The sequence below is a fragment of the Halictus rubicundus genome, chromosome 5 (assembly GCF_050948215.1).
Source record: "Halictus rubicundus isolate RS-2024b chromosome 5, iyHalRubi1_principal, whole genome shotgun sequence".
NCBI lineage: Eukaryota > Metazoa > Arthropoda > Insecta > Hymenoptera > Halictidae > Halictus > Halictus rubicundus.
The window spans coordinates 785,725-806,695 of NC_135153.1; the positions used below are offsets into that span (position 1 = coordinate 785,725).

Consider the following 20,971-nt stretch of genomic DNA (forward strand, 5'->3'; position numbering starts at 1 on the left):
TGAATTTGTAAAAATTCAAAGAAAGCAAAGGTGCTGCAGTTATTTGCTTCGTTTTATAGTTTAAAAAAGTGTGTTCCTGGAGGAACTATAGTTTTCTCTCGATATAAGACGATGGCTCGGGGCGGCTTTCGACGTATTACAAGTAAGGATACCTTTGCTGAAAAGTATCGAGAACCCTGAAAGGGGTGATTCCTGAGGTGGTTCTAAGCGCCGTTTTCCTTTGCCTATTTGTTCGAAAAACACGAACCAATCAGAGCGTGTAGCGACAGCATCACGCTTTCGTTGAGTCGTGAACAAGAGAAGGAGCAGTGTACAATTGAGAAAATTTCTATGGTGCCCCCCTTCCCCAGATATCCTACACAGATGCTTAGTTTGCTAATTGGTCCATCCATTTCGAGAATATTTCTAACGTGTTTGCGAACCAAATGAATTTTATTGCGTTTGACGATAACGCTGCTGAATACTGAAATAGTTGAAAATAACATGTAAAACGAGGCGTAAACAACCAGTGGCTATGTACGTACATTTCTCGTTGTTACGCTGAAAGTGGAAACGAAAAAGAAACAGGTTCCGACGAACCCCCAGTTTTATCGCCATCATGAAGCAGTGTAAAAACTGCTTCTAGACAGTCTGTAATTATTATGAATGGAGCAGTTCCTCAGAAGGAAATACTTCTCCATATTTCGTAGGAAAAAGTTAGAGGCTCAGCGGCGGACCGTGAACATTAGGGCCCTGGGCTAACACTGCTCGGAGGTCTACCCAATTAACCCAAATTAACTGAAGTACCCAAAATTTTTATACAATTTATTTTTACTTAAATTTTGAATCCAAATTGTTTTTATTTTTTTTTTACCGCTATGGGGTCCCTGGGCTAACACTGTTCAGGGGCCTACCCAATTAACCCGAATTAACTGAAGTACCCAACATTTTTGTATAATTTACTTTTCCTTAAATTTTCAATTGTTTATTTTTATACCGCAAAGGGGGTCCTGGGCTGCAGCCCATAAAGCCCATGCCTAGGTCCGCTGCTGTACATACAGAGCAAAACGGCCTCAAAGTTTTTGCGGAGTCGCGTCAACTCGAAGCAGAACTGAGATGTAACAGGGAGTAACAATAACAGGGGCAAAAAAAAAGAAGTCGGTCGGTCGAGGTAGAGCGGTATCCGAAACGATTGATCTAGAGAGGCTCCTTCGCAGATATCCAGTGAAAGCGTATTACACAATGATCTTGTTCATGTTCGCCGATCAACGATGGTGCAACCGGGTTCCTATCGGTCTGTTTACTGTCATTTAGCCCGAAGCTGACTTAGAAGTCGGTCACCCGAGGATTCTGTGGTACTCCTCTACCAGATCATCTCACGAAACCGCGGGGCTGATTGTATCTTACAATGTATCCGTGCTAGAATAATATCAAACACAGTCAAACCTTGACATACGTAACTAACTCGGCCGAGGTGGTGTGCGTTAATGCCGAAAATCCGTTAAATTGGCAAATTAGTTGGATTAGCTACGTTCACTTGTGTAAGCACACGCTTGCAATTGTAATTGTCATACACAGCGTCAAAAGAAAATAAAAAATTGAAAGTGTATTAGTAATACAGACCTGGACCTGGACCTGGACAAATTTGATGTCATGGTTTGTTTTAAAAATATATTTTTTATTTTGCATACTTTACATGTTATGCATATATCTGGTATTTCTCTTATGTAGTAGTAACCAAAAATATAATTATTTCTATTAAATATCTACCTCGCTAAGTAACGGTTATTCCTGTTGTTACGTGATAAAGTTGTTTAGGTTTGGAACCTCTGATTACCTCAAGGTCATTTCAAAGACGTATGCTGAACTTGTTTTCTTTTGTACTGTTATAATATCAAAACAAAACTATGGAATTCCATTCAAAGAACACACAGTGACCTTGAAGTAACCTTGAGAAAATACAGATAGAAATTTTATATATAAAAATGCATATATCGAGTATAATTTGTCTTATAGTGTCTAATACCATCTTCCTAAATGCTCACGATTGAAAAGTCACTCGGTTAGAAGGTAGAAAATAAAGTTTATATTTTTGCCTTGATAATCATTCCAAATATTCTCGCCACCAGTCGCCATTGATGTCATGCTATTTAATCGTAACTCGAACAGACAATAGGTTCGGTTTCTCTCCCAAAACGGAACTATAATTTTCCAGCCATGCCTAAATCATTAAAGACAGGTTCTAAGCCAAACAGGATCGTAAATACCTTAAGAATAGTGGTATCTCACGGGGCTACTAACGATCTCTCAAACTAGACAGTTTCACTTGTTTTAATCAACCTACTGTTCAACGTTAAAGCGATGTACGATACTGATCTTACAAATTGTGATGACAAACTATGACGCAGTCGACTTTCATTGTATTACAATCGTTGCAAGATTTCTTCTCAGCATGTATTTCATACTCAGGTCTGTGCATTATTTTTCGTAACATCGCCAACATAACTTTCTACAAAATAGGGGAAGTCTCTACACCAGAATTCCCCTTTCAGTCCGAAATGATTCGCACAAGTGCGTTCGCGTTAGAACTATTTCTACAATTTTTCACGTTAAGAAGTCGCACCGCAAGATGGATTTCTAAACCGCGCGATCTCGGAGTTATTTAGAGAAAGGAAAGTTGCAATATAAGACATCATAAGTACATATCAGGTTTTCGAACATTTTTGTAATGCTATTTTTCCGAAGCCAGATGAGTCAACCGTAGATATTTGCCTTCTTTCGTAATTCGTTTCCTAACAGCAGAATGGAAGAACTTTAACTCACGATCAACCCTTCAACGGCGAAGTCCGGGTCTATGTTCACCAGGAGTATGAAAACCTTCTTTTAGCTAACTAATTTCTGCCCATTAAATATGTAAAATGTTGCATTAGGGAAAAAAAGACTAATGGGGTTGCTAAAAGATTGATAAATAAAATTGTGATTGGCTATAAGCATTATCATGTTTATAGTTGCAAAGAAGGTCCAGTGTATGAGGGTTAAAATGTCATTCAGCTAAAAATAAAATAATATTAATTTTTAATTTTAATTTTCAACTCTTATAAGTTCCACAGGATACAAATTCACTGGTTTACTATCTTTACATAGTGAAAAATGATCGACCTCTTCTTGTTCGTGTTGTGAGACACATTTCTGTAAAATGTGATGCTACAAATGAAATATAATTTATTGATTTAAAGTGTGTTATTATACTAGGATCTTTCATTCGACTATTTCTGAGAAGCGTATATTTTTTGAATGTTTAAAAAGGTATATCGGAAGTGACCGCCATGATAAACACGAAATACGCAAATCCAAAGGAGGACCACCCGGATATACAACTAATTTTCGGTGGTTACTTGGCGGATTGCGCGGAGACCGGCATGGTCGGCGAGTCAAAGGGTGCGAACCGCACAATCTACATTATTCCTACGTATCTGCACCCGAAAAGTCGTGGTTATCTTCGTCTGCGGAACAACGACCCTCTCTCGAAGCCTCTGATTTATCCGAAGTACCTAAACCACCCCGACGACGTAGCCGGCCTTGTTGAGGGTATCAAATTCAGCATCAGGTTGGCCGAGACCGGAGCACTCAGCAGGTTGGTGACTAGACTGCGGATTTTACGTATTTATGACAAAAACGGGCTGGTACAATTTATAATAGTACAAAGATTAAGAAAATTTTTATAAACTATTTTTATAAACTATTTTAATAAAATATTTTTATAAACTATTTTAATAAAATATTTCCAATTTATTAAGACTACTCAGGGCAGAAAAAGCCTTCCAAATGTTTATTGCAATTAATGCAGGCAATTTTTATTTTTCGTAAAGATTCGCAATGTATACAGTGAATTCTCGATATATGTCAACAACACGGGTCTTACCAACGTCATGTATCGTCCAGGAGACATAGCCGAGCCGTGTTATGTTTACACTCCTCGGCGTCCGAAGCCGCTCGAGCTTCGCGGCCCCTCCCGGGGTATACTTCGCGGTAGTAGGGATAATTCCGCGACGTTTATCATCCAGGCCTCGGCGACATTTATAGAGAAATCACTGTACACAACAATCCCTTCCCTTTAGAACGATCAAAAACTTAAAAAAAATCCAAGTTGTACGGTCCTTATATTAATATACATTTAAAAAGTCATCATCCTTTATGGCGCAACAATAAAAATGTGACATTCATATTTCAGATACGGATTTCAGTTGGACCGTACGCCAGTGAAAAATTGTGAGCATTTGAAATTCGGGTGCGACGATTACTGGGCATGCGCGGTGAAACACGAGACATCTCCAGAGAATCATCAAGCAGGTTCCTGCAAAATGGGACCGTCGGATGATCCTCTTGCTGTGGTGGACAATCAGTTGAGGGTCAGAGGCGTAAGAGGTGTCAGGGTGGCCGACACCAGTATCATGCCGAAGGTTGTTTCTGGTAACACGAATGCGCCCGCCATCATGATCGGCGAACGGGCTGCTGACTTTGTCAAGAGAACCTGGGTGGGATGAATACTTCTTTTCGTCGAAGAAAAAGAACGCATTCGGAATCAAAAAGCTATTGGCAACAGGAATGAGTTAACGTGTGACGGGCCAATGTAGAACGACAATCAAGTATTTAGTTTTGTTTCAGCAATGCACGATGATGTTTATTGACTATTACGTGTCTTGCGGCGAATACAGGGTGTCCCAAAAATGTTGTACTTTCCTGAAAGAGGTGATTGCCGGGGTCATTTGAAGTAACTTTTCCCTTTGCGAAAATGTTTTCCGCGGCTTCGTTAAGGATTTATTAATAATAGAACACGGACCAATCACGGCGCGGCTACAGTGGACGGATTCCGGCCGCTCGGCCAATGCCAACGTCACGTTCAGCGGGACCTACCGCTGTGACAGAGTCTGTCTGATTTTATCGCGCCCTGATTGGTCCGTGTTTTTCGTTAATAACTTATTAACGAAGCCGCGGAGAACATTTTCGCAAAAGAAAAAGTTACTTCAAATAACCTCCGGAATTAACCATATCAAGGAAGTGCAACACTTTTGGGACACCCTGTATAATACCTACAGTGGAACTCCATTTATCGAAACTGTTTCGGGGCACAGGGTGATTTCGTAATTATTTACATTGGTGATTCCACGCCGTTTTCAATGACCTTGAAATATGTTGTCCTGGTCAGACCTTAGTTTACTAGATATTTATAAAAATCTTTTGCTTCGACGATGGTGTGATTTCAATATAAAAATAGTTGCATTTTTTTATATAATAGATATTTTTCCAATTTCTATTAACAATAATTGAGAATAAAGTTTCGTATTTTTTTTTTATACTAAATCTAACGTAAACATAAAACTGTATAATGACCTTGACAACATATTTCAAGGTCATTGAAATCAGCGAAGAATCGCTGTGGTAAATAATTACCGATTATTTGGATAACTGGATCGAGTTCGGTAAATTCTGACAACGATGGTTCTGAAACCGGAAATTAATTTCTAGTTTACTTATAAAATGATTCTTGACTTTGACTAAATTATGAAAAACGAAGATTGACCTAAGACCGACTCAGTAATTTCTATGAATTCCTAAATCCGTTTTTTATGTTCTCTAAAAACCTAAACATTTATTATCGCATGACAACGAAACAACAACTTTTGACCCTTTTTAGGGAAGGGTACGACTTACTGTAAATAGTCCGAACGTAGTTTCAAGTATTAATAATAGATAGAATTTACACTATTTTTTATGTTTTAATGAAAACTTCTATATATGCAACTGTTTTCAGAATACTCTACTTTATAATTTTTATATGTAAAATAAAAAGACTCTAGACTCTGAAATTAGCAAAGGGGCAAAAAGTTCATGATTTTTTTAAATGGTTTCGAAAAGCCTTAAATCTTAAGCCTTATTGCTAAATCTATTTGTCTTTATACTTTCTATTTTTTTTTATAAAATTGAATCGCTTACGAAAAAGATTTTAAAAACTTCTATTGTAATCCAAGCGAACGTCACTCATTTGTAGAATATGAAAAGTTGACATTGATGCGTATGAAATCACTTCAATTACAACGCATTTAAATATAGTTTATCTACCTACTATGTTAGATGTAAGTTACCGCAAAAATTTATTGAAATAGTTAAAAACTCTAAAAATAATAATTGATTGAAATAGAATCTGCTTTATTATTGTTATAGGAAAGAAATAAAATGTTTAGCGTAAAGGTAATGTAGAAAATATAGAAATAAAAACGAGCGTGAAGCATCGAATATATTTTTTTTCATTGTCTCATAACATTTTAGAAACTTTTCAATCAAATTTGTATTTGATCTAACAATCGAGAATCCCTCGACAAAGTAAAATTTAAATCTTTAAAAATAAGTAAATACTTGTAAGTATAAATAGATATTAAGTTCCTTATGCATAATCTTCTACTAATACCAGGTAGTAAAATGGAGTAAATACTTCATTCTTTGTGCACACGTAACCGAGTATTTACTTAAAAAATCGCTGGTTAAAAGGTTTCACTTGCCTTTAAGCAGAGCCAGCCCTAGAGACTGCGGAGCCCGGGGCTAGTGCCCCACTTGCCCGGTACTAAGGGCGGCCCTGCCTTTATACGTGTGCTTTAATATTTTAAATTACACATTCTCGTAGCGTCCATTGAACCATACCCAAAACTCCAGATATTTTCTACGAACTAAATGACTTCACCTTGAATTCAATTTACGTTAAGAAAACAATCGTTTCTTTGTTCATAAAGAAGAAAAAAAAAATGTTCGTAAAACATAGGCGCGGCTGATATAGGCAGATAACATTCGGATGCTTCCGTGCGGAAGCAATCCAGGGACACTTAAGTAATAAGAGTGACACTTTCGATTTAAGGTGACAATAAGTCGATATTGACCGACCATTATTTGTGGACCGAAGGTGTGGCCCGCGCGGTAATGTTCCGATATCTTTTATTTACGTATTTACGGTATTTTGATTCAAAGTTTTACACTCTCCAGTTACAACTTCCTGATAGTATGAATGTATACATAGATAATCTTATGAATTATCCGTTTTAACCATTCTATGTACCCAAAGTCACGCGAAGGTCATAGTATTATAGGTGGTCGGATACATCATGACTTCAGCTATCATATCGCGATGGTGAAAATATGTAGTTCTATTAAAAAAAAACTCCGATGACCTTGAAGTCTGGAAAAATATAACCTTGAGAAAAATTTGAATCCCATTACAATATTTGCCCCTTCGAACAAAATAATGTTTTCCTCTGAAACATTTCTCTATCATAAAAGAATAAGCGATATATTCTAGACACTCAACTTAGGTGGGACACCCTGTATAAGAACAATACATGGATGGCTGATACATTCCATAAATGAAATTTGTTAGGATTACTGAACGAGTGAAGTGCTTATGGGATTAAAATACGACAATACAAAAAAGAACGTACAATAGAATTGTTTAATAGTGCATTTATTTCTCACACACAGGTATCTATAATTACAATCTTCCTAGATTCTAGTCGGTCATTTCACGTTCTTAAACATTAAATGCATCGAACAGTATTAATTAACACACACATACACGTACACACAAAAGATAGATGATTTTTCAATTGCACAACATCCTTTCAACATCGATGCAAGATCGTTTACTCGAATGATTGCTGCTCGCCAAACGTCACCATTGAACTTAAACTATGTAGTCTTAATTATAATGGACTAGATTCTGCAATCCCCTCTTTTCTTCAAGCCGGTGCCAAATGTAAAAATTCCGTCCATGTAAATCGTTGCATTTAATAATAGCTGCTGCGTCTGCGTTTGCTGCATCTGTACATCTTCCGAATTTTCTGAATGTCTCTCTTACTGAACCCTTCTCTTTGACCCAATGACACCTTAGTTGTACTCTGAAATATTTCACGGTACAAGAGACCATCTCAAAGCAATAATTATTTATCTTTCTCCAATTGCACATTGCATACACATATTACAAATATATATATATATATATATATATATATATATATATATATATATTTGTAATATGTGTATGCAATGTGCATATATATATATATGTATTTATTTACATTTAAATGTATTTAAATTTATATATATTTGAATTTATATATACAGTGTTTACTCTATATATGTCCCAAATGCCTAGCCGATAAAAGTCACAGAACTATCCCCACTGCCGCGGGGAATACCCCATGAGGTGCCATGATCCGAGGCCTCTAGAGCTTCACTGTCCTCTTCTACATTCGGCGTGGATCAAAATAGTATCTCCCGGCCGATATATGTCCCTGGCTAGACCCGTGTTTTGGACAAATATCGACTAAACACTATATATATAAATATATATACATATATATTTTTTAGACTCCGATAGGGGGAGATAATCATATGCTAATACGTACTGAGCCACCCTGTATAAAGAACCATGAAACTCGATAATTTCGGTTTCACAATTTGCTCACCTTTGGGATTATGGTAGGTTGGCCGTTCCTTGAAAACGCATTCGCAGAGTAATGCATTACGCTCCCGTAATCATATCCGACACCAAACGCGTCAGTGGTCTGTCTGGAGGCTTTCTCAAAATTCCCAGCATGACCTAGATAGATAGTAGCATGTGGTAACGACAGGTGTATTTTGGAAATTTGTATAGGCCTGACACAAGTACGACAAGTAAAATTATAATAGGAATGGGCTCCGAACAGGTGTCAGATACGTGCGCATGAAATGGCATGTTCTTCATATTTCATTTTCGATAACACGCAACACGCAATGCCAATTATCATCAACACTGAACCCGCAAACAGACTAAACCTTGAATTTAGACCAATATCAAATCTTCTTTTTGAATTTGAAACAATTGCACAGTCTGTAGGGGTAAAATGTAAAAAATCTACTGGCAATGAACCCAATTACTGTGGTGGTGCCAATTACTGTGCCTATATTAATTATACTTATTTCCAAAGCATAGAGAATATTAAAAAAGGGATATTAAATTTTTTTCATTAAAATCAGTTTTTGTTACAGTACTTTCATTTGCGGAAAAAAGTCCCAGGGCTCACAGGATCGCATAGCCCCTTTATGCCACTAAATGTCATTAGTACTTCACATACCATTTAAAATGTTATTCCACTGAATCCTAACGAACTCGTCCCGTTCGTATCTGCTTTGCTCGTGCAAGAATCCTACTGTGTGCATCAATTCGTGTATTACAGTGCCCTTTTTGATAACGCATCCTGGAACCTGTAAATTCAAATCCTGTCGTCCACCGATTCTTCCCACGCTGCTCCAACAACCAGTCTCGCCAGCTGTGATTCTGACATAATCGTTTTCTTCGCCGGTATACGGTTTGAACTTGATGCACGTATATTTATGGTAATCGTTCATAGCATCGAAAATCAATTTTCGCTGTTTCTCGTCTGCAATAGATTTCAACTTGAGAGAATATTAGACTCACACAGAAATCCGTTCACTCAGTGGCACTTTGTAAAATGCAGCACCGTTCGTGTAAATAATATAAAGAAATATGACTTGTAAAACTTTACAGAACATTTATTAACCCCTTTTGCCCTACAGTGTCGAGTCAAACTCGCGACGAAGATTCTGAACAACGTCTAATTATTTTTTTTTTTTTGAGCAAAAATAATTTTCAAGAAATTGCAATTTAAAAATTGCATGAAAAAATTTGTCACATCATGTAGTAAACTAGTTATTCTAACTTCTCACAAAGTTAAAAATTTGAATAGAGACATTTTGGTTATTTTTATAAAGTATTGTATAATAATCATTTTTAGTGCTCCGTAAACGTTAATAAAGAATAATTGCGTAATTTTATGTTTACCACAAAGAATCTAGTCGATACAATACACATTTAGTTCCTTCATATTAAAAAAAATAATAAATCTTGAAAGATGTGCATAAAGATCCGCAGCTTATTAATTACACTTTCAACTTTGCATTTAGCAGGTCGTTGACTGGTACATTCAAGCTATCAGTGTAAAAATTGGTTTTCCAGTCTGGTGAAGCAATTCTGTCATCCAAATATGGCTGACAGACCAGTCGATGTGGTAATTAGCTGTGCCTTACAATCTAAGCCTTTCCACTCAAATGGTTAGTCTGATAAGCCTTTAAAATTGATCATACTATCATTCGAATTTTTTATTGGTTACCAGTAACCATTATCGATGACCGGAATTTCATTTTGGTCGATATATGTCCCGGCTAGACCCGTGTTTTGGACATATATCGAGTAAACACTGTAATTCCAATTAAAATTGTTATATTACGCTATAGAGAGCGAGTTATTGGTTTCTGATTGAAGTATCTGCTGTTGTTGGAGGATCTATTGAAAAATCCTCAGCCATGGGGCTTTAAAAAATTGTGAAATATTCGCCGGTAGATAGTGTGTTAAAATGGCAGTATCTAGCTAACCAAAGTGAAAATATTGCTTACTAAAATAGGGGCTGATCATATAAGGAACAACACCGCCTGGCCACCGGGCGGATTGCGCCTTTAGTCCATTCTTCGCCAGCTGGGGTGGAAAGAGGATGTCGCCCTCCGCGTAGCTACCCATCTCTTCCGGATTAACGTCCAGACCCTCGTGCCAGTTCGCCACAACCTGTCCAGTCGCGTTGTCCGGGAACTGGTAGAGGAGCTCACCGAAGTGCTGCAAATGAGCGATCACTCCCTCAGGACTATCCACCGAATTATCCAGGACGTCGCGGCGTTGTTTGAACGGCCACGCGGACGCGGACGTTAGAAGAACGAGGGCGAGCGAGAAGACAACTGGACAACGTGGTGCCATGGCGAACGCGATCGTGGATAAACTGGTTTGAATCGAAATGTGTCTTGACTCTGCGATTCGAGGCAATTCCACTGACGAAAATCGACCGATTCTTCCCGACTTTATACTTACGCGCCCGAGCAACCCCACCCGCGGAACTGTCCAATGCTTCCATGCGGAAGCGATCGGGGACAGTCTCTCTGATAACCGTGGACTTTGGGTAACCGGAAGTGAAGATTTGCCGGCTTGATTCCGGGAGGCTTCCCACCGACGCACCAGACGACGTTTATGGTTCTCGTATACAGGATAATAACCAGTCAAGGTGTACAATATGAGAGATGAGGTGTCACAAAACTTTATCCGCGCGATATTTTTCGTGCGACAGAGCAAAATAAATTTGACGCACGCAAAAGTCTTCGGCCACTTACCTCACGCCTGACATCTTTGCCGGTCGAAGAACGCGCGGTTGCTTACGTCGTGCATATTTTATTATATTGATATAATGTATGGTTTTTTTACGAATGGATCACACAATCATTGAAAAAGTCCCTTTAAAGAATGTCTGAATATTACTTTGAGTGATTGTATTCATACATTCACCTACACAAATCTACAAAACACATTTTTGAAATTTTACTCTGTACTCTCACGGTAATTGAGTCCCTTATCCTATGTCAAGAAAACAGTGAGCAAAGAAATTGTGATTGTTTCCTTTTTCGCGAGGAATGAAAAACAGTGGTCACTATTTATAGACCCGGAACAGAAGTATGAATTCAATATCCCGGTGATTGACACTGCCATTTGAAGTATCAAAGTGTTATTTACAGATCGCTCTTAGACGTTCTTTGACGCCGAACTAAAATTAACATCCTCCTTCGCAGTTTATTCACATGCAAATTTCGCCGGGCTCTGGTATCATTGATACTGGATATTTCCTAAGGACATTGCTAAATCCTTCACACCGGTGACTGAGAATCGAAGGTCGGTAATAAAATCGTTCTTTATATTCCCGCTCAGCCCGTTATGGATTATGATATTCGTTTTAGTGGGAAATTTGCGTAAAAATCTCTTAGCACGCAACGACGGTCATTTATAATATCTGACTGGTTTCCCATTTCCGTCGAATTCGTAATAACAGCTAATAAATCATATACACGCAATTAGTGAATCATATATGCATAACATAAAACGGACATTGTCCTTCTTGCGGACGGTCCTCTCATGCATATTGCATAACATAATTATGTATAAGAGAATATATTTTCAATTTGTAGGTGGCGAATTAAAATTTTTAATGCGCCCCACAATCTCGTTGTACTCCTCTTAACAATGATTGTTATTCACCGATAAAAACAGCCGTATCAAGACAACGAATTATTTAAAACCGGTTAAATGGGTATCTAGCGTGTTCCGAACGTTACAGTTAATTGCCTAAACATAAATTCTACGACACCCTTTTTTTCCTCTAATGCTAACGAGATAATTGTTACCCCAAGTTCCTGGATCGTAATTTGCATTTATTAGAACACGTGTGTATGTAATTTGCATGGACAATAGTTCACACGAAAATCATTCGCCAAACCTACTTTTGTACCCCTACTTTAAATCAGTGATGAGCAGCCATCAGGACTGTAGCGGGCCAGAAGTGGAAACCTAATACTACGCGCGGGCCGCAACTGTGAGAGTACCAATTACTCTGCCTATATTAATTATACTTATTTTTAAAGCATAATGAATATTAAAAAGGAGATATTGAATTTTTTTCATTAAAATCAGTTAATATATATATCTTTTTTAATATTCATTATGCTTTAAAAATAAGTATTAAAATAAGTATAACTTTTAAAATAAGTATAATTATACTTAAAGTAATATTTGGTTTTGCAATTAACGTCTCCATATTAAGAGGTAGTTGCAATTTTATTCTTCGCAGATTCTTAACTTCGTAGTTTCTTAACTTCGTAGTTTCTTATATCATGCTCCTCTAATTGATAATTTATACTCTAATTACTAATATTACATTTCAATGTCTGAATTTGATTAAAATCTGAAACACGGATTACAGAAACTGGAAAATTAGAAATAAAATATCCCGCCTAGTGTTCGAATTTCCCATTGTCAGTACCGCAAATTGTAGAGCTATATTCACGATACGCATCGCGCGGAATCGCTCGAAACGCATGCGCGCTGAAGATTAGTAGTATCCGAAAAACGCCGGTTCACGGGTTCACCTCTTGTATATAGATGTCCGTTGATGTCCGTGGGAACGTCTGACGCACACGTTTTCGAGTGCATTTCCCGGCAAATAACCTTGAGCCGACACAAATGATATAGCTTTTAATACCGGTAGAATTTCATTAACATTTAACATAATGACGCTGGGCAATTCGTGGCACGTGATTAGAACAGCCGCTGCGGAAAACAAACATGAGCTAGTATTGTCAGGTCCGGCAATATCTGAATTGATTGAGGAAGAAGGTTTGGACAAGTCTTTATTTAACCTGCAACATCTGAATTTTCTGAATATATCGAACACATGCTTGGACGAGATACCAGAAGATATCGAAAAGTTACAGAATTTAACAACTTTGGTCTTGCACTCGAATCAAATTTCCAAGTTGCCTGGCACAATTGACAAATTGGAGAAACTGAAAGTTTTCGATTGCTCCAGAAATAAGTTGCCCTCCTTGCCAGATCAACTCGGAAACCTTCCGCAATTAACGACACTGAACTTGAGTTCGAATATTTTGGTCTCGCTACCATCCCAGGCAGCTAATGTCAAATTGAGTGTTCTGAATCTATCGAACAACAAATTTGAAAATTTTCCTGATATATGCTATCCAGAATTGATTCATCTTTCAGAGATTTATGTGAATGGCAATCAAATAAAAGATATTCCTGTAACCATAAGTCAACTGCCGTCTTTAAAGATATTAAACGTAGCCGACAATTCAATTTCAGGTAATTCTCTTTAAACAAATGGATGTTTTCTCTAAAGACGATTAAATCAATCCTTGTCGTTGGTTACGCTTCAAAGGAGGTTTCATTAATTGTTTGTATTACAGTTGTACCAGGTGAAATTGCAGATTGTTATAAGCTGAAGGAATTATATCTAAAAGGAAATAATTTAACAGATAAAAGATTATCAAAATTAATCGATCAATGTCGCACTAAGCAAGTAATAGACTATGTTAGACAGCACTGCCCTAAAACCACTAATTCTGCTGCTTCGAATGCCAAAACGAAAAGAGGCAAAAAAGCACAGAAATCTTCAGAATCTGAAAATATTGTTAAGGAAATAAATAATTTATCGCACAAGTTGAAAGTTCTAAAAACAACTGATGACACGCCAGTAATCAAAATCACAAAGGAGGTGAAAAGCGTTAGACCTTACATAGCAGCTTGCATTATCAAAAACATGAAATTCACGGATGACAGTTTTAAGAAATTTATTCAACTTCAGACTAAGTTACATGAAGGTATATGTGAGAAAAGGAATGCTGCAACCATTGCAACACACGATTTTAACTTGATCAAACCTGGTAAGTATAATGGAAAATAATAGATTAGGTATCTAAACAATATTTATCTTAATAATGTTGCGTTTATTACATAGGTAGTTTAGTGTATACTGCAAAACCTCCAACCTTATTAGAAATCAAACCTTTGATGCGTAATAGCATTTATACCGGAGCTACATTATTCCAACAATTACAAACAGAGGCTGAAAATTTAAGAAAAGATAAAAAGCGCAATGTATACTCTAGCATTCATAAGTACCTTTATCTATTAGAAGGCAAAGCATTATTTCCATGTTTATTGGATGCTACAGAACAAGTTATATCTTTCCCACCAATTACCAATAGCGACATTACAAAAATGTCAGTAAATACTGAAACTGTATTGGTGGAAGTAACCAGTGCTACATCCTATTTCATTTGCAGGTAAAATAATAGTATAGTAACATTAAACATACATATTTAGTGTTTTATAATCTCTATGAATATTTATAACCCTTGTATTACTATTTTACTATGTTTAATCTAAGAGATGTAAATCAGAAATTTTACTAACTTTAACATTTAAGTCACATATTACAACCTTATTAGAAGACTGCGGATTTTATGCGTTTATGGCACAAGTGAGTCCAATTTATCAATTTAAACCTTTTAAAATCATTAAAGAAAGAAAGAACTTTTTGTTTGGTTCTTACTTTTCGCATTTGAGGCAGACAAATTTTATTTTGCATAAAGATCCGCAGTCTACTTATTAGAAATATATTTGATTTTTTAAATCATTTTATATCTTACCAGGACTGTTTTGGACCAATTTTTGAAGGAGATAGTCACACTTGGTTTTGGATGTATTTCAGAAGAAGAAGATAATACGAATTTTCATAATTTAGTTGTAGAACAAATAAAAGTAGTAGATATGGATGGTAATATGAAACTGCTTTATCCTTCAAGAGCAGACTTAAATTTTACAGATAATTTAGTAACTGTGTTGCGAGAGTAATGAACAGCTGTAAGTAATTTAACTGTTTTACTGTATTGTATTTGATCTACGATTATATTATCTTTTTTATGAAGAATATTTTCTTTAAATGAGGAGTTATAGTTTGTTTCTGTTATGATGGCATAAGTTATTTTTATACCTTTTCGTGATTGTTAACATAAGTTATTGTATATCAATGCAATGTATATAAAACGGTTTCTATACAAAACTTTCGTACATACAGATGTATATTACAGATTAAGTGTGATACCATATTTTCGTACTAAAAATATAAAATCATATGTAGTAATAACAGCAACATATGTTTCTTTAATGTTATGAACGTTGATAAATGAACAATAAAAATCCAACCAATTTCAGTGATCATATGTTGACATTTAATCTCTATTTTTGAAAGGAGATAGTCACATAATAGCTGTCCACTTTACTCTTACGTTGCAAGTCTGAAGTAGTAGGAGTGGGATAGACAATAAATATGACTTTAGGTAAATTTTTTTTAAAAACAGCCCATAGTACTTTATAAGGCCCAGCTAAATATATACTTGCTGTTCAAAATTCTATAAATTAAATTATTACAATTAACTTTTACATTAAAGAATTATGTGCAGAAATAAAAAACTTACTTCTCTCTATGACAAAACCTTTACTGACAGCAGAGGATTCTAAAGACCAATTGATTCTAGTTCCCAACATTTCAAATAATGACTTAATGGAGGATTACATAAATGTTCAAATAATAACGTCTACACGTAATCACAGAATTATAAGCATAAAATTCTATAAGGCCTCAGAGGTCCCAAAATATACTTAAGGATTAAAATATAATATAACTTTTTTATAAACTATTAATTATTTACTGCAAGTTCAATGTGGGTAATAAAGAAATGTTGTATTTTCAACTTTTTCGGTTTTTTTTTCTCAATTCAGCCAAACCATTTTGAGTTATCATTTCATCAGATAATCGTGACTACAAATAATGCCTTTGAAGGAATTCACAATTATCTTATGCAGGATGTAGCGGTCATCCGCAAGTTTAAATATCAGTTAAAAAACCGCCGTTTGTACGCAGCTGACGACATTGGCGCTGTCGTATCGCGAATCATCCCATAGTAAGCCGGTGAAGAATTCTCATCTGTTTTTATAAATATTGTACTTTGTTTCATGTGTCTCAGTTCAGTGGAAACAGAAAACGTCGTCCTAGCGGGACGTTTTTCATCATTTTAGTAACCATAAGGAGTGTACAATTCATTCTACAATATTTTTACGACTGGAAGAAATTCGCATGAATTTTCTGAACTTTCTAACATGCGCGAATGTTTGAAGTGTTAACATGGCGCCGAAACATGACTGGCTATGACGGGGGAAAGAAATCAAAATTTTTGAGGTTAGTTGATCATTTTGCCATTAAATATTGTCGCATCCCGTATATTTGATATGTTCAACTACGATAATGGTGTGAATATCACAGCGGACATGTGTATGGTGTACATATGTTAAAAAATATATAATTGTCTTAACGGAAAACACGTGTCACATTGTATAATACAACCATTGTTTTTATAATGATTTAGCAAAATATCTCAACAGTAACAAAACATATATTACACGCTTACCGTCGAACAAATGATATTTTGTGTGTTTGCTACCTTCCTTTTTTCCTAAGTTTAATTTCTTAAATAACTGTAGATTCCCTAGATTGGTGCAATGGTGTAGAAATTACTATACTAAAATTTATCTTCTCACATTATTTTCATACTACTTTTTGGTATAATAAATTAATTTTTCTAATTATTAGCAGCAGTGAAAATTTTGAATTATTAATATTAATAAATATCTGTCATTAGGCTACAGATCACCACATATAAATTCACATTTTTGTAGACAAGTTTAGGACAACAGGAATTACAGACAAAGTTATTTTTGCTGCTTTTTATATTTTTACCGTTTGAAAACAATATAAAAATATTATGTAAATTTACTCGATTTGTTTACTGATTGTGTTTTGCACAGCCGAATATGATGTACATGCATGAAATCCATTTCCCAATTATTATAATGATATAAATAAATATATAGTAATAGATAATTTTAATGTTTATATGGCTAATTTCATATACCTTATATATATATGTATATATATATATACATATATAATAATAATAGTAATATGCTTATGATATACTTTGTACTAATGCTTATGATAAAATAAAGATAATGGTCAATAACATATAAGGGACAAAAATATTTATTAAACATCTTAAGTTTCTTGTTTACATCTTCCACACCATTTTCTATACTGTAGGTACATTATTGAACAACCAACATCGACATGGAATAAATATATAACTCTGTCATATACATATAATATATGAAACATAAAATGTTCAAGTACACTTTGTTACCTTACACTAAAATAATTAGAGACCTATAATAACATCAGTTATAATTCCTATTTTTTCTAATTCTATAATATCTCTATAAAAAAATTTTCAAAAGAACTATCAACTTATACAAACTATATAGAAATATAAAAGTCTGTTAAATTAATCGAAGCATAATATAGCCTAAATGGTCGTAGTGTGGTTCTCATTAAAACAGAGATTAAATAATTAATTACACTGTACATCTATTTTATATTAAAATAGTTGATGGAGCCTAACTTTGAATCTGGCACATAAATCTTTGGATTAATGTGTAAAAATATAATTAAGTATGGAGACATTTAAGTATAACATGTAATAAATTAGGAAGATCAATTAATCAGACTTAGCAGAAGTAGAAGATGCTGCAGAATGCAATGATTTATTTCCCTTTAGTGCTTGCCTTTCCTTAAGATCGATTATGCTCAAATTAATACATGCCACATATCCATGTAACAATGAAATGCCAGCTTTAATAATTGCCACAGGTGCAGAAATGTACATAATCAACCTGAATAAACTTATGCCAACCACTGAAATAAAAATTCGTATTATTTGTCATATTTCAAAAAGATTTAAATACTAATAACTGTCTACAAAATAAAATAACTTACAAATAGGTCCTTCAGTAAAGTAAATAAGGTATAATGCAGCGTAAAATGCTTCATTTCCAGCACACATAAAAAATAAAACTGTACGATTTGTGTAATACACATTCATAATTGGGTTTTCAGCCATGTCAATAAATTTATGACTTGTTTTTCCTTGTAAAAGTGAGCTGGAATATATAATTATGTAATAAGGAAATATTTGTTTATTTATACCCTTATATAAACGCTTTGATAAATGCATTTACATATTAAAATTTGACCTTACGCGTGAACATATATCCAATGGCAAGCAATATCTATTGCCATACTCAATTGAAACCAAAATGTGTACGATGGATAAAGTACACATAGTGTGGCTAATAAACACATGGTACCAACACGATCAGTCAATTGATCTAGCATAGCCCCAAATTTGGTACCTTGATTAAAATATCTAGCTGCATGACCATCCACTGCATCCAGTAATGCACTAATTATATAGCACCATGATGCAATAACATGGTTGCTTGGCATAAAATAAAAAGATACAAGAGCCAGAATCACTCTCCCATAGCCTGTTAACATTACATTGTCATTTATATAATTGTGGTGATAATATTTTTATGCTTTTACATCTAGACGTCTATGTTCTTAGTTATTGGATTGCCTTTAGTTTGTTCCATATTTTCTCAAATATTTGTACTATATTCTATTAAATTTATAGTAATCTTATCATTTTATAAAAGCATAGTTTAATGCTTTCGATATCCTAAACATACTAGTATATTATATAAAAGTCTTGATCCGTAAGTTCATATATGTATAGATCAGTATGGGAAGTCTTTGAAATGCTGCTGTTCCTCTTTTATCTTATCACACTCTATATTTAAACCACTAATGAAGAAATAAATTATAAACATTTAAACAATTTTCAGACATGTATTAGTAAATATAAATTGTACATACTATGAAAGCTTTCATGTATTGTAATCAGTATAATGTTATCTAGTTCCTACATTACTTTAGTTTGACAAATATCCACATTAATTCGTTGTATGTAAAAATCGTATAACTAAATACAGATCGTTGTTAACATATGGAAATATTCAATATTTACTTACCAATAATGTTAGGAACAAACAAGAAAACGTTATCCGTCTCCATCATTTTGCCGCCTTCAAATATCTATCGCTCTACGAGAAATGTATTTACAACACAACCTGTTTATCTGCAATCGAATGCAAAGACCTCTCTGTCATCTGTAATCGTTCGTGCCAAATAATACGTATTGTTTTTAACTTACAAACTTGACAATCGCCTTAGTGCTTTTCACGTTCCGCTCTCTTCTATTTAATCTAAACGACTGTAAAGAAGTACAATGTAACAACATATAACGTCAATGAAACGAGTAGAATCGACGACTATATCGTATCGCAGTTTCGAGTTCGAGATACATCGATCATGGTGACGCATGTAGCAGTCACACAACTAACAGTATCGTATCAATGAAAATTTTTACGAAATCTAAAAACTATATTTTTTTTTAACGACACCACATTAGATATTATACAACAATTTTGATAAAAAAAAATAGTTCATGTAAGGTGGTATTAAAAGCAAAAATTCTTGTTTTCTTGTTAAATAAATCGGCAATTATGTCATTAAGCCTTAATGTATGAACTATTTAGGATGATCATAGTAAAAATATGATTTATAACGAATATGATAAAAAATAGAATCTATTTGTACAAATTTAGTAATAATTGCTAGAAATAAACTAAAAATATCGATAATTGTAAACAGCTTGACTTTCACCCCAACTGTACTATTTCAATTTTAATGACCTATCGCAGGATGATAGAATACATATTCCTAATTATATATATGAAATATCAGACTCGATAGTTTAAAAGATATATTTAATTAAAGTTACAATCCTGTCTATGTACTACGAATATAAATTCATAGTCGTAGAAGCCGTGACGGCCAAATTACATTCGCCGTGACTTGTAAATCCGGAGGTTCAGTGATCGAATCCCGATTGATACAAAGTTTCTTCTTTTCTCTTTTTTTCCTTATTGCGATGACACTGAATACGATTCGGAGTAGCAGTTATCGAATATACAGGAAAAACGCAAAAATGTTCGGCACTACAGATACGTACTAAACGGTTGTTTACTACACTGACATTTTTTAGTTTTTATGTCGTCCAGAAAGGCAACTTCATTCGCATTAAGGAATATTTCTCTTGTAGAAGTTAATTTAGAAGCAAACGATGCCTATTTAGTCATATTTAAACAAATCGGTGTTTATGCGTTCCGATCGTTTGGTAATATCACAGCTGGTTAAAAGAAGCTCTTGATTTTGGAATTGTGCAATATAATTCTTCACGTATCTGTAACGATACATATCATAAGGCTGACAGAATTTGATTTTGGCGGAATGATTTTTAATGTGTAGGTGGATACATTATTTTCGTCGATGAATTTTTTATCACATATTGTTGGTTTGCACTACTCAAGAATCAATAATCAATAAAAATTGATTATTGGTCGCACATGTATGAATTATGTTATCCAAAAATAGTCTGCAAGTTTCTTTTTGTAATTTACCGGATTTGGTAGCGTACATGTGAACAT

At 34.8% G+C, this 20,971-nt stretch overlaps 4 protein-coding genes across 4 annotated transcripts in view; 2 read left to right on the forward strand and 2 right to left on the reverse strand.

Annotated features, from left to right (window-relative positions):
* The window catches only part of LOC143353920 (glucose dehydrogenase [FAD, quinone]), a 29,109-nt gene extending 22,836 nt beyond the window's left edge, over positions 1-6,273 (forward strand). Inside the window, exons 7-8 of the mRNA XM_076787507.1 lie at positions 3,286-3,613; positions 4,211-6,273. Coding sequence (XP_076643622.1) covers positions 3,286-3,613; positions 4,211-4,523 — 641 coding nt within the window. The 3' untranslated portion in view covers positions 4,524-6,273. The remainder of the gene's footprint in view (positions 1-3,285; positions 3,614-4,210) is intronic.
* A 1,257-nt stretch (positions 6,274-7,530) lies between these two features.
* Positions 7,531-11,249, reverse strand: LOC143354609 (zinc metalloproteinase nas-15). The gene is made up of 5 exons (XM_076788863.1): positions 11,236-11,249; positions 10,477-10,850; positions 9,138-9,443; positions 8,490-8,623; positions 7,531-7,919 (listed from the first exon to the last, which is right to left on the reverse strand). Exons 1-5 carry the CDS (start codon positions 11,247-11,249, stop codon positions 7,809-7,811), a joined length of 939 nt encoding a protein of 312 aa, XP_076644978.1. The 3' UTR covers positions 7,531-7,808.
* A 1,779-nt stretch (positions 11,250-13,028) lies between these two features.
* Positions 13,029-15,688, forward strand: LOC143353921 (leucine-rich repeat-containing protein 47). Its single transcript, XM_076787508.1, has 4 exons — positions 13,029-13,768; positions 13,873-14,349; positions 14,424-14,751; positions 15,121-15,688. The coding sequence occupies exons 1-4, from the start codon at positions 13,180-13,182 to the stop codon at positions 15,320-15,322; spliced, it is 1,596 nt and encodes a 531-aa protein (XP_076643623.1). The 5' UTR covers positions 13,029-13,179; the 3' UTR covers positions 15,323-15,688.
* A 1,863-nt stretch (positions 15,689-17,551) lies between these two features.
* Pis (phosphatidylinositol synthase) lies at positions 17,552-19,794 on the reverse strand. Its single transcript, XM_076788868.1, has 5 exons — positions 19,636-19,794; positions 19,454-19,560; positions 18,619-18,907; positions 18,357-18,520; positions 17,552-18,275 (listed from the first exon to the last, which is right to left on the reverse strand). The coding sequence occupies exons 2-5, from the start codon at positions 19,497-19,499 to the stop codon at positions 18,079-18,081; spliced, it is 696 nt and encodes a 231-aa protein (XP_076644983.1). The 5' UTR covers positions 19,500-19,560; positions 19,636-19,794; the 3' UTR covers positions 17,552-18,078.
* Between the last annotated feature and the right edge of the window lie 1,177 nt (positions 19,795-20,971).